The sequence below is a fragment of the Solea senegalensis genome, linkage group LG13 (genome assembly GCF_019176455.1).
Source record: "Solea senegalensis isolate Sse05_10M linkage group LG13, IFAPA_SoseM_1, whole genome shotgun sequence".
NCBI classification, from domain to species: Eukaryota; Metazoa; Chordata; class Actinopteri; order Pleuronectiformes; family Soleidae; genus Solea; species Solea senegalensis.
In genome coordinates this window covers 13567363-13579920 of record NC_058033.1, presented here as the reverse complement: position 1 = coordinate 13579920, position 12558 = coordinate 13567363, and the positions used below count along the sequence as shown (strand labels likewise).

The window sequence follows — 12558 nt, the reverse complement described above, 5'->3', positions numbered from 1 at the left end:
TGTGACCACTGTTTGCGAATATTAGCATCATGCTAGCTCCCGGATAGCACCACTACCAGAGACTGGTGTTTAATATTCGCCCACTTTCCAGCAGAAAAACGACAAAAACGCCACCGGGAACACACACCGAACACACGTCTGTCAGTCTGAGAACATGTCACACACAACACACTACTGACAAGTTATCTAAATTTGAAAAAACATTAGATCGAGTTACTCACTCAGAAAGGATCAGCTGACACAACGGTGACTCAGTAGACTACACGACTTCCGCATTCCTGTGTGATGACTACAGCGTTGACCAATCGTCATCGAGGAAACCGAGCACCTTCGACCAATGGCGTTATAGAATCAGTGAAGGCCAATGGGCGACCACGACCGTCGAGCAAATGTCGCGTACACACCCACAACCGAGCCAATCTCGAGACAACAACCCGCCGAAGAGCACCAATAGAAAATCACAGCGCGGCACAAACCGGACACACACGTACACAAGCCCCGGTATTGTGAACCCGCACGTAGCCGTGACTGTTGTATGTCAGTCTGTGGTGATTGACAGGCAACAAAAACAGACACAAGTTTCAGTTTTCAAACAAACATAAAACAGAGAAGCTAAAAAAGGGAAATGGATATTGCTAGGTTTTTAAAGGTCAGAGCAAAAGGACAATGTGTGCATAATATCCCCCCAGAATGTTTAAAAGTTGAAAGAGAAAATGTATTTCTGGAAGTCAACAACTGATATTACTATATTTACTATATTTATATTATACTATATTTGAAACATTTATATACAATTTTCCATACATTTATTTGTACAATGTTCACTCTTTTTGTTTCATATGTTTTGTTGTATGACAATAAAAATGTCAGAGAGTTGAAAGGTCAGCCTATAAATGTGTTTTAATGGCTCAAACACACCTTATACTTCTATTGAGCGAGCTCTGGTCATTTTTTCAAATTCTTATTTTTTTTTAACTCACAGTCTGAAACAAAACACAATTAATTTATTAGCTTTTCAATCCAAGACAAATCCACAATTGCTTTCATCATCAAAAAGCCAAATACTGTCGAAAATCAAATAACAAAAAGATAAGTTGTTTTTTTTATGTGACAATATATTTGTTTGTAATAATAATAATAAATGAAAAGGACAATACAGCAATAAACAGCTGCATCCCCTATCTGATTGCTGATTATTTTGAACTTTTACATACGTCAACTGCAACATCTTCTATCTGCCTGAGTCGCTCACACAGACAGTGAACTACATGTATACATAGATAGATACATACAGTACGTACTGTGTAGTTTACATTGCTGTATCTGGGGGCACACACTATTTTTGCTCATCTGCCTTGTCCGCAAGAGCCTACATCTGACCTCATGTGCTCTCCAATACCAGTCAGCTGCCACACAGCGGCTCACACTGCTCCCCCGTGTTTGTCCTCCATCCTGTGGCGTTTTTCCCCTGCAATTCAAAGAAGGTGAAACATGAAACCCCTAATGTGAATGTTTGTCTGACCTGAAATCAGGTTAACAGACTGTTTTTTGTTTTTGTAATGGGGTTGACTGAGTACATTAAGCTGATGAAACGCACACACGCACGCACACCCTGTTTATTTCAATTATTCTTTCAACGTGTGATTCCTCATGTCAAACCTCAGCTTAAAAGCCTTTTAAATAAATGCATCATACGTAATAAAACAACCTGGAAAATTATAGTTCATCAGCAGCTTTAAAGTTCTGGGTCTGTACATACTGATCTTACAGCTATTTCTACTTCTGCTCATCAGACCACAGTGCTCCCCCTAGTGGTGGATGCCAGGAACCAGACACATAGGGATGAGTCTTGTCCAGTGGAGGACAGAATTATCTGTATTTGTGTTCTCCTCAAACTCTGCTACTATTCCTAATACTGCTACTAATCATACATTTATTTAGTATTTTACAAAATAATGTAATAAGTTAAAAATTTCAGTATCTCACTGCCTCGCTCATGTTTCAGAGAACTAGGGAAAATTCCTTAACCTAGAGTTTGCTGCCACCTTGCTTTACTAGCATAGCTGTTGAGACTGTAGCTAACGGAGAACTCCTGTCCCTTTCCCAAGCCTGTCAGGGAACCACGGTGGCCTTTGCATACGAGAAAAAAGGGAATTCATTCTTAGTTTGTGGAGTAGGATTATGCCAGGGGTCTGCAATCTACGGCTCTAGAGCCTCACATGGCCCCTCAGCACCTCTGTAGTGGCTCCTTGTAGCTTTGAAGAAAAAACACCCTTTCATTCTTTTTTTAAGGCGTAAATATAAGTGTTTTGATATTTTGTGCGTCACATCCAATGTCTACGTCAAATGCAGTGAAACCTCCACGAAGGCCATTCCCAACACTTAATTGAAGGAATGTGTACATGGAGAAGTACAGAAGTTTGGATGCGCATATTTATGCCAGGCATAAAATCCAAATATTGTTTTATTTCATTTCAAAGTAGTTCTTTTTTCTCTCCACTTTATAATAAGTTGGGTATAAACAACAATGAAATGTCAACAGTTTCCTTTTTGCTGGTCTTAAATTTCATAAATGTGACAAACTGTAGTTCTATAAATATGGTATATACGTATAAAAAAACTTTATACATGATGTTATCTTCATTTTAAGGGTCAAATTGTTTTTTTATTTGGGTGGAGAAGGGACAAAAATGTCTCTTTTCACTCTCTTAAGGCAGGTTTGTCCATTCATGCCGCTTTTAAAAATCATACACTTAAACTAACATTATGTTGAATTTCTGCTAAAAAAAACAAACCCTCCTAAATGTTACACTGATTAAACACTGGAGCACAGACAGAAAACACTTCTGTGGAGCTTCTTCAGCAGGAGGCTTGGAGGTGGTTCAGGTGGGTGTAGATACCAAAGGACCTATCACAGCTGGTCATCTGGTCAGTATTTATCTGCACGCTCTCAGACCAGACACTGATTTGCATCTCTCTCTTTTTCCTCTGGACTGTGGCTCATCTATAATCACAGCATGGTGAGAGACCTCATGATTATCAGAGGAGCAGGTGTCCTCAGATGTGTGGGATGTGAGATGTTTTCACAGGAGGCCATGGGCTTTTCTGTGGATAATTAAGTTGCGTTAGAAATATGAGATCCATCGACTGTAGGTTAAATGCCGCGCTTACTGATTGGTTTTTAATGACTTTAAATTTGATTTCTTTCTTTTCAGACAAGCTACACAGATAAAGGCGAAAAGGTGAGACTGAATATGGCCTGTGATGATCGTTTTCTGACAGACGTTTTGAGCGTGTGACGGTAGTTTAATGAGTAACAGTGTTGTTTGTTCTGCAGAAGAATTGCTGAATTAATGATTCCTCGAAATGTCTATGCATGTCATGATCTCATGACTATTTTTTCACATATACGCATTTCTTTTTTTCTGCCGTATTTCCATCTTTTAGCATGCAAGAGGAAAGTTTGTCAGGTTTCATCACATCACTTTCTGGGTCGGCAATGCCAAACAGGTCAGTATGCAAACACTGACATGGGATTAAAAGTTAAACCTTGTTAGATATCTGTGGCCTTGTCATGATCGCAGCACCAGATAAAATGTATTCAATGACATGGCACTTACACAAATTAAAAATCTTTAGAGCAACATACACAGGCTTTGGATTATTAATGAGAGAAATAATAATTTATTCTCTTCATGGATTTATAGATCTTAGACTTTTAGCCTCTGGAACTTCCATCTTCTTTTTCCCTCCAGAATGATTTGATATTAGTGTCTGTATTTTAAAGCTGAACCGTGCGTTAGTGTTGTTTCAAGCAGAAACTATGAATTTATCATATTCCTTCCTTGTCAAACATTGAAGAGTTTGAGGTGTTTGTTTGTTCAAAACAAGGAAAGTTCACCTTCAGCCCTGCAGCTTTAATGATATTTCTGACCAGCATATGATTATACATTTAGAAAATAATCCTCACATCTTTGATATGATTATTATATCTTTTATTCAACCAGGAATAAAAAATCATTGAGATTAAACATGTCTTTTGCATGAGTGCAACTACTTAAAATACACATAAACTACTTAAAATATATATGGAGTGTGATATAAAATAATCACATAATCACAATAAAATCTACAAAGTGCATTTACATCTACAGCCATATTATTTTTCTGCCTCCAATATTTTAAAAGTTTCCCATGAAAGCAGATTTTTCAGTTTCAGACAGTGTTGTAGTTTGTTCCAGCGAGATGTTAATATAGTTTTTAACATAATATTAAATGTGAAATAGCAGAATTCAGACGTATTTTCATACCTGCAGCTTCTCAGGACGATTTGGTGATTGCAGGACACCCAGGACAGCCAGGACTGGTCAGGTTAAAGTTGACAGTGCTGATCATTTTAATGATCTATGAAGAGGTCAGAGGTCAACATTAAATCAGGCAAATTTTAAAATGTTCTGGAAGAAATTAGCAGAGGTGGAAATGGTACTGTAATATTCTACTCAAGTACCACTAATTTGATAACATTTTACTTAAATGCAAGTACTGGTCTAAACATTTACTCAAATCAAAGTAAAAAAGTAGCTTGTTTAAAATAGTACTAAGAGTAAAAGTTACTTAGTTACTAGAACAAGGTTGGGTTTTTTTCTTGTGTCATGCAAAAAGGACAAGGGGACAGAAATCTCACATGAACTGGTTTTAATTAAAGGCAAAACCAAAGTTCTGTGCTGACAAAATAAAATATGTAAATACATAATGTCCCGTCATTCATTACCAAAGTTTCCGGTGTGTGATCGTCTTTTTTTACTCAGTAATATGCTTAAAAGTAAAATTACAAATTTTATGAATTACTTTACAGAAGTACACAAAAAACCTAATCAATTACAGTAACACAAGTAAATGTAATTCATTATTTTCCATGTGAATCAGGTGAAGCCTTTTTATGATGAATTCAGAAACATCTATACTGACTCAAATGTCTTTTCAAAATCCTGATATACTCTTGGTCACTCATGGTGACAAATTGGTAGAGTTCTTTAATTTTCACGTCAATAAGTTTTCAAACCCTAATCCTATGTGTCGTTAAAAAAATGTCAGAACGTTTTTTTGTTTCTTTTAATATTATTCCTGTTTTACCCAGGCTTTGTTGTATGCATAAACTCAATCATAAAAACTGTGATTAAAGTTCATGAGAAATGGATGCGCTTCACGTTAACTTTGACACTTTGCAGGCAGCTTCATTCTACTGTGATAAAATGGGCTTTGAGGCTTTGGCCTACAAGGGTCTGGAGACCGGCAGCCGAGAGACAGTGTCTCATGTCATCAGACAGGACAAGGTACGCAGCTGCACATCATGTACGGACATACTTACTGACATAAACACTCGCTAAAGATTGAATTTACAGCTGAATCTCTCTCTCTCTCTCTGTCCTCACAGATTATATTTGTATTCGAGTCTCCGCTAAATCCTGGAAATGAAGGCAAGTTCTTCCTCAGCAGTAAACGTACATGTAAGACTATAAACATACTGTGATGTTTACATTTCCTCTCAGTGATGGGAGAACACTTAACGAGGCACGGAGACAGCGTCAAAGACATCTCTTTCCAAGTGGAAGACTGTGACTTCTTAGTCAAGGTAACGCTGACTCTGAGAACCTGTAGCTTGTTTTAACAGGACAAAACCTGGCAGGAAAAGAAGCAGACAGTTATTCAAGAGTCATGTCCAGCGTGTGTTTTTTTTCTTTCGCAAAAGTTATTTAGTTCATGTGTTTGCAAAGTCACACACTCAGTGGTTCTAACCATAACCAGTGGTCAGTCTTTTACCTAAATTCAATAACACATACAGTTTTAAAACTTTAAAGCAGAGGTGGAAAGAGTTCTAAAAGACTCAAATAAAAGTACTAATACTTTCAGGAAATGTTACTTAAGTCTACTTAAGTTAAAGTAAAAAGTAGCTCATTTAAAAATCACAGTTAACGGGTACAAAAGCACAATTACAATTTGTTACATTTCATAAAGACATGTTCCGAATAAATTGCATTGAAATGTAATGTTGCAGCTGGTACAATTTATTTTACTACAATACTTCATATAAAAATTCATATATTCCTTTGTGACTTAATTGAAAAACTCAATTTTGAAATCAGTGCCATACAAAACTCAGCATGTTTGCTTCTGTCGTGACAATAAGAGCAACCTTGGGACAGCTCAGTCAGGGTCAGACTGGACGTTTGGATAATCTCTGTTGTCATTTAAAGTGTTCAATATATTCTTTCTTCAACCACTGGAGGGCTTCAAAGAGCAGTGCACACAGTGTTGTACTGTACTGTACGATGCTTGTTTCATTTCCAAACTGATCCCAGCTCCATGTCCTCTCTGCTGACAGACAGCCAAAGAGCGGGGAGCCGTGATTGTGAGGGAACCATGGGTGGAGCAGGATCAGCACGGGAGGGTCAAGTATGCTGTGGTTCAGACAGTACGTGAGGAGTGACGCACATCGGAGGGCCTCGTGTATATACACACATGGAGATTGAGTAATTGTTGTGTCAATGTTTTGTCCTCAGTATGGAGATACAACACACACACTCATCGAATACCTGGGACCATACAAAGGTGCTTTCCTGCCCAGCTACAAAGAGCCTCTGTTTAGGGATCCTCTGTTACCCACACTGTGAGTCTCCTCACTAACAACATGGTTTGTTTTGTTTCATGCAAAAAACTAAAAAATTATTTTTATTTTCTTTCATCTAAAAGGAGCTTCAGTAAAAGCAATGCTATGTATTGTACAATTTTTTCAAAAGTAAACAACACCCTGAAAGCTTCAAGCAAATCAGTTGCCAGCCTTAATATGAAGTAGTAGTAGATGTTTTTTTTAAATTGTTTAAATTGCTTTTCTTCACAAAAATTTTCTTCAGAATTTAGAGCCTTTATTCTGTAAAAAAAAAAAAAAAAGAGTCAAAGTGCAGTTTTAAAACACTCAACAGTCTGTGGCATATTCAAGTAACTTTTTTAAACCAATACATCTGTTAAATTTAGGATTTTTGTACAATATTGAACAGTTTAGATTTTTTTGCCGTATTTTTTTTGCCTTATGAAGATATAATGTTTATTCAATTGCTTAGAAAAATATTAGCCCAAGGCCAAATCTACTTGCTACAGAGCTCATCTGGTGACATAGATGAGAAAATATTAATGTGTGGCCACGCGTTACTATCTTGTTACCACGCCGTAGTAGCGTGTGGTAACAAGATACTTATTATGGCAAGCCAAATCATTCACAATTACAAAAAAACCTGTGCAATTTCCGTAGTATTTTACGTAAGTACTCACGTAAGTACTAATATTAAAGCATTAAATATTAATTTATAACGTTGGCCAAGCGTTACTATCTCATTCTCATTACTAATTTGTGGGAACGAGATAGTAACGCATGGCCACGCATTAATATTTTTTTCACCTATGTCACCAGAGGGGCTCAGTAACTTGCTAGATTCCTGATGTAAATGAAGCAATGCTTATTATTGAAGACATACTTCCTGTTGCCATTAGGTGGCACAATGACTGACTTTGCAGGTTGGGCCTTAAAAGAAGATGAAAAAGAATAGAGACAGGGCGGAAGCCTGCTGCTTAACTATAATTCCTCCAAAATGTATCGACTTGTCCTAAACTCAGTCAGATCCTGATGTGCTGTTAAATTACTCTTAAAGTCTGGTAATTTCGATCAAGAGATTCATATGCCTTTAGATATTCATTATTTTAAACTAAATAAAAGAACAGTTGTTGAGCAAATATTGTTTCCAGAAAGTGATTTTACTTGGTTGTTAACATATTAAAGAAATCAAGATATCTTCAGATATTTTTAAATATCTGAATAAACCAAAGTCAATTAACATTCATTAATATTCCCTTTGAATATGAAAGAGCAAATTAATACTAGATTTTACTGTAACAAGAGTGACACTGCTTTGGTGGAATTAACATTATTATCATCATTATTGTTATTATTATTATTATTATTATTATTATTATTATCATCATCACTAATTATTAATTTGTATCAATACTAGTCAAGCACTGGCTACTCCACGGTGGAGCAGGGTGGCTCTTTTAAATTTGTTTTTCCTTGACAGCAGATGTCTACAAAGTAAAACCAGTCCCTGAACATTGACTTAATCCTATTTCTTTTTTTTTTTTTTTAGATAATTTTTTTTGGCAGATAAATATGTACATAAAACACATACCAGTATGAAGCAGGGACTCTGAATTTGTCTCTCCACTTTTTTTCTCTACTCTTCTGTATAGTCCACCCACAGGTTTGAAGTTCATCGATCACATTGTGGGAAACCAGCCAGATGACCAAATGTTGCCAATTTCAGACTGGTAAGATTCCTGACTGAGTGCACGTACACACACTGGATGGACACAGTGGACACACACACACACAGGACCAAAGGACAAGTAAACACTCCACCTCTGTCGCAGGGTGAAATGTTAGAGCAGATATTAAAACGCTATAGCTCCTGCACAACCACACAAGTCAGCAGGTCTGCAAGAGGAACAAATAATCCTCATTTACCTTGTTCTCTGGTGTTTCTCCAAAAATTACAGGTACCTGAAGTGTTTGCTGTTCCACCGGTTCTGGTCCATAGATGACAAGCAGATCCACACAGAGTTCAGCTCACTGAGGTCCATCGTGGTCACAAACTATGAAGAGACCATCAAGATGCCCATCAATGAACCTGCCATGGGGAAGAAGATATCACAAATCCAGGTGTGATGTCAGCTAATTTTTTTACTCAAGCTGCACCTAAAGAGTGATTCGCTTTGGCACTTGTTTCACAGTTTTGTAAAATGTCCTTCAGTGGTTTAACATGCGAAGAAATAAGAAATAATGAGTACGTTTTTCATGCTTCAAATACAGGTCTTTGTCTGGATTTCAACTAAATTACACACTAACACAGACCAATATGATGTTTAGTTTTTTTTAAACAGTACTGCCATTTTTAGGGTTATTTACAAAAAAAACTCAAATCTATATCTATATCATGAACAGATTCAACTAATTTCTTCCTTGAATCATAACTAGCGCTGCACCAATTATTTTATTAATCTATTATTAATCGATTACTAAATTGTCAACCTGAGTTTTTTTCAATTATTATAACAAGCTTGGCATTTTTTCAGCTTCTGAAATGTGATTATGTTCTGTTTTTTGCTCCATATAACAACAAAATCATTAAAACTGATATTTGCTTTGTGGACAAAACAAGACATTAGAGAACATCATCATTTCCAGGTTGGATTGACACTATCAACATATTATTTCATACCTTTTCTGACATTTTACGGACCATGTAGGCAGTAAAAGTAAAAGGTAGCCTAAAAAGTAAATACAAGTACCAGAAAAAAGTACCAGTCCTTTGTTACTTCAGCCTCACTGCACTTTATGTTGTACGTCTCCTTTTGCACAGGAATATGTGGACTATAACGGTGGAGCAGGTGTTCAACACATCGCACTCAACACATCCAACATTATCCAGAGTGTGAGTCTCCCTTTTTTTTTATTATCCTCAGACTTCAGATTTATCTTTACACCTTTGCCTCCTTAAATCACCAAGTAAAGACAAGCTTTCGTCTCACTTTCTTCTTCTTCTTGTGTTTTCATCTTAAAACAGGTAGTGAACCTGCGAGCCCGAGGGGTAGAGTTCCTTGCAGCACCTGACAGGTACTACGAAACCCTACGGGCCAATCTCAGCAAAGCCAAGATCAAGGTGGTGGAGGACCTAGACCGTATACAGGTGAGACAATGTCAAAACCGATGTTATCTACTGCAGTTTTTGTGTTGTGTACGAATCTCTCAGAGACAATCTGTGTTTCTCTTTTTTAAGCAACTGAAAATTTTAGTTGACTTCGATGACAAGGGATATCTCCTGCAAATCTTCACTAAACCTGTGCAGGACAGACCAACCCTTTTCCTGGAGGTCATTCAGCGGAACAACCACTTTGTAAGTGACCAGTTAGGCCAACCATTCCTAAACTTAAGAGTGTCGGAGCCCACCTTCTGAAATCTGAAAATCCGCTGAGGTCCACCACCAAAAGCTTAAATCACAACTCTCATTAAAACACAAGACTAGGATCAATAATTCACACATATATTATTGTTTTCATGTGAACATGGGGATACAACAAATCAGTGCAGGTAAATTTCACGGCCCACACTTTGGGCATTGCCCTAAAGTTCCCTCTCAAGTGGTAAAAACAGGATGGGGGAGCCAGCTGCTTCTTGCATCAGGTAAAAAATAATTTCTTGGAGCATTTCAAAGACACAGCACTTTAAAAGGTGACAAACAATACCACAAAAAGCAACCTCCACTTGCTTAATTAAACAATAATGTCAGTCAGTCAGTCAGTCATCATCTAACCGCTTTATCCTCCACCAGAGGGTCGCAGGGGGTGCTGTGCCAATCTCAGCTACATCGGGCGATAGGCGGGGTACACCCTGGACAGTTCGCCAGTCCATCCAGGGCCACACACAGATAGAGACAAACAACCATTCACTCTCACACTCACTCCTACGGTCAATTTAGAGTGTCCAATTTACCTAATCCCCACATTGCATGTTTTTGGACTGTGGGAGGAAGCCGGAGTACCCGGAGAGAACCCACGCACACACGGGGAGAACATGCAAACTCCATGCAGAAAGGCCCTTGTTCCAACCGGGGCTCAAACCCGGGTCTTCTCGCTGCAAGGCGAGAGTGCTAACCACTACATCACCGTGTGACCCTAAACAATAATGTGTGGAATGAAATTCTTTGGCCCAAGTCACACTTTGGACATGCCTGCCTTAAGCGTACTTGTGGCGCCTGCCCCACCGGTGTGCAGTGGGTGTCCTTTAATTTTCACTCCTGCCCTTCCAAATGTGTGTGCACGCCACTGCTGAGTTAGACAGTTAGCTGGAAATCTTAGAGAAAGCTTTTTGCATTTATGTCTTATTTTCAGTGCTGCACTGATGGGATTTTCAGGCCTGAGGTGTGTTTAAATGGCCGAGGCAGAGCCACCTGAACACCTGTTTAGAAAAGCTCCCACCCAGTGTGAACATTACAACAGCAGGCCACTTGTAAAAGCTCAGTAAATCTATCACACATACAGATTAAAAGGCTTCTCAGTGAGGGGGGGGATCTTTGGATTGTGTTGCACCCTGTGGCACTTCATTTCTAACACCCGGCACCAATTCGACTTGTCAGAACACGCACATCATGTCACTCTCCAGAAAGAAAGTCTCCAGATGTGGATACAATGCATGAAAGTGAGAAACTGAATCCGGACCACAGCAAAAGAATCTCTCTGAGAAAAACCACCAACACTTGATCTTTTCACAGTCTATGAAAATATTTACATGATTCATTTGCAAGCTGACACCGGCTGCAGCTCTGCTGTCAGAGCCGAGTGGAGGTTTGAGCCCAGTGAATATATTTATCTGCCGTTTGTGCTCCAACATCAAAGTGTTGAGCACCCAAAACAGAAGACGTGGGGAGAAGATCCCCAGAGCCATAACAAACGACACAGATGGAGGTAGATCTCTGGGTAATTAGCCATCTGCGTGTGCCTGTCTGTTCTCTCTCCAGGGCTTTGGAGCAGGAAACTTCAAGTCTCTCTTTGAGGCCATTGAGAAGGACCAAGAAGCCCGAGGCAACCTCACTGTGCTGACACCTGAGGGACAGGCCAGAAACTTATACTGATCCTGCAGCACCACAATCACACTGTCATACATGCATCTACATTTCATATCAAACATACATCATACAGCGCAAAACATCCACATGTGACATGAAGCTGTCAGTAGACTGCATACAGCTAAATAAACAAACTCATTTTCATTTGTTTGGTATGTCTAATATTGAGAAACATGGTTCAGATCTTAAAGGAATAGTTCGACATTATTTAGGAAATGTGCTTATTCAATTTATTGGTGAGAGTTAGTTAAAGGTACAGTGTGTAAGACTTAGCAACATCTTACCGGAAGTGCTGCGTTTCCATCATGGTAAGGTACGGTTTGGAATGGTAAAGCTCTGGGTCAGGCTTGCGTTATTTCGATGTAGGCTGAGATCGATGGCTGCAACGAAAACGAACAACGGCATTGAACGCGACACAACAGACAGCAACATAGACAACAATGGACGACATTGGACACGTCTCAACGAGAGGTCAAGCTTTGCATGAGAAAAGACTGCGAACATTGGCCTCAACGTCCATGGGATATTTACACTGATCGCAAGGGAGTGACGTTACACCCTGTACCATTTTACTCCAAGGGAAGGGAATGAAACTATGGAACCGCTGGGGTCGGTTATAAAAATTTTTTCACTTGGTGGAAACATGGTTATGGAGGCCTGCAGTTATTATTAAAACTCAAAAAGTTTTTTTAGTTTGTCCATTGTGGGACACTGTGAAATCCTGATCTAAATATACATACATATATGTAAACTATTATTATATCAACTCATTTTGGGTTATTTTCTAAGTTTCATATTTCTCTTACACACTGGACCTTTAAGTACATTG

The 12558-nt window shown here is 38.5% G+C and overlaps 1 protein-coding gene across 1 annotated transcript; it reads left to right on the top strand.

Annotated features, from left to right (window-relative positions):
• The first annotated feature begins 2955 nt into the window (after positions 1-2955).
• Positions 2956-11873, top strand: hpda (4-hydroxyphenylpyruvate dioxygenase a). The gene is made up of 14 exons (XM_044042840.1): positions 2956-3020; positions 3216-3242; positions 3448-3510; positions 5229-5333; positions 5435-5477; positions 5550-5632; positions 6383-6472; positions 6561-6667; positions 8299-8376; positions 8605-8767; positions 9468-9539; positions 9672-9794; positions 9885-10001; positions 11622-11873. The coding sequence occupies exons 1-14, from the start codon at positions 3018-3020 to the stop codon at positions 11733-11735; spliced, it is 1188 nt and encodes a 395-aa protein (XP_043898775.1). The 5' UTR covers positions 2956-3017; the 3' UTR covers positions 11736-11873.
• The last annotated feature ends 685 nt before the right edge of the window (positions 11874-12558 follow it).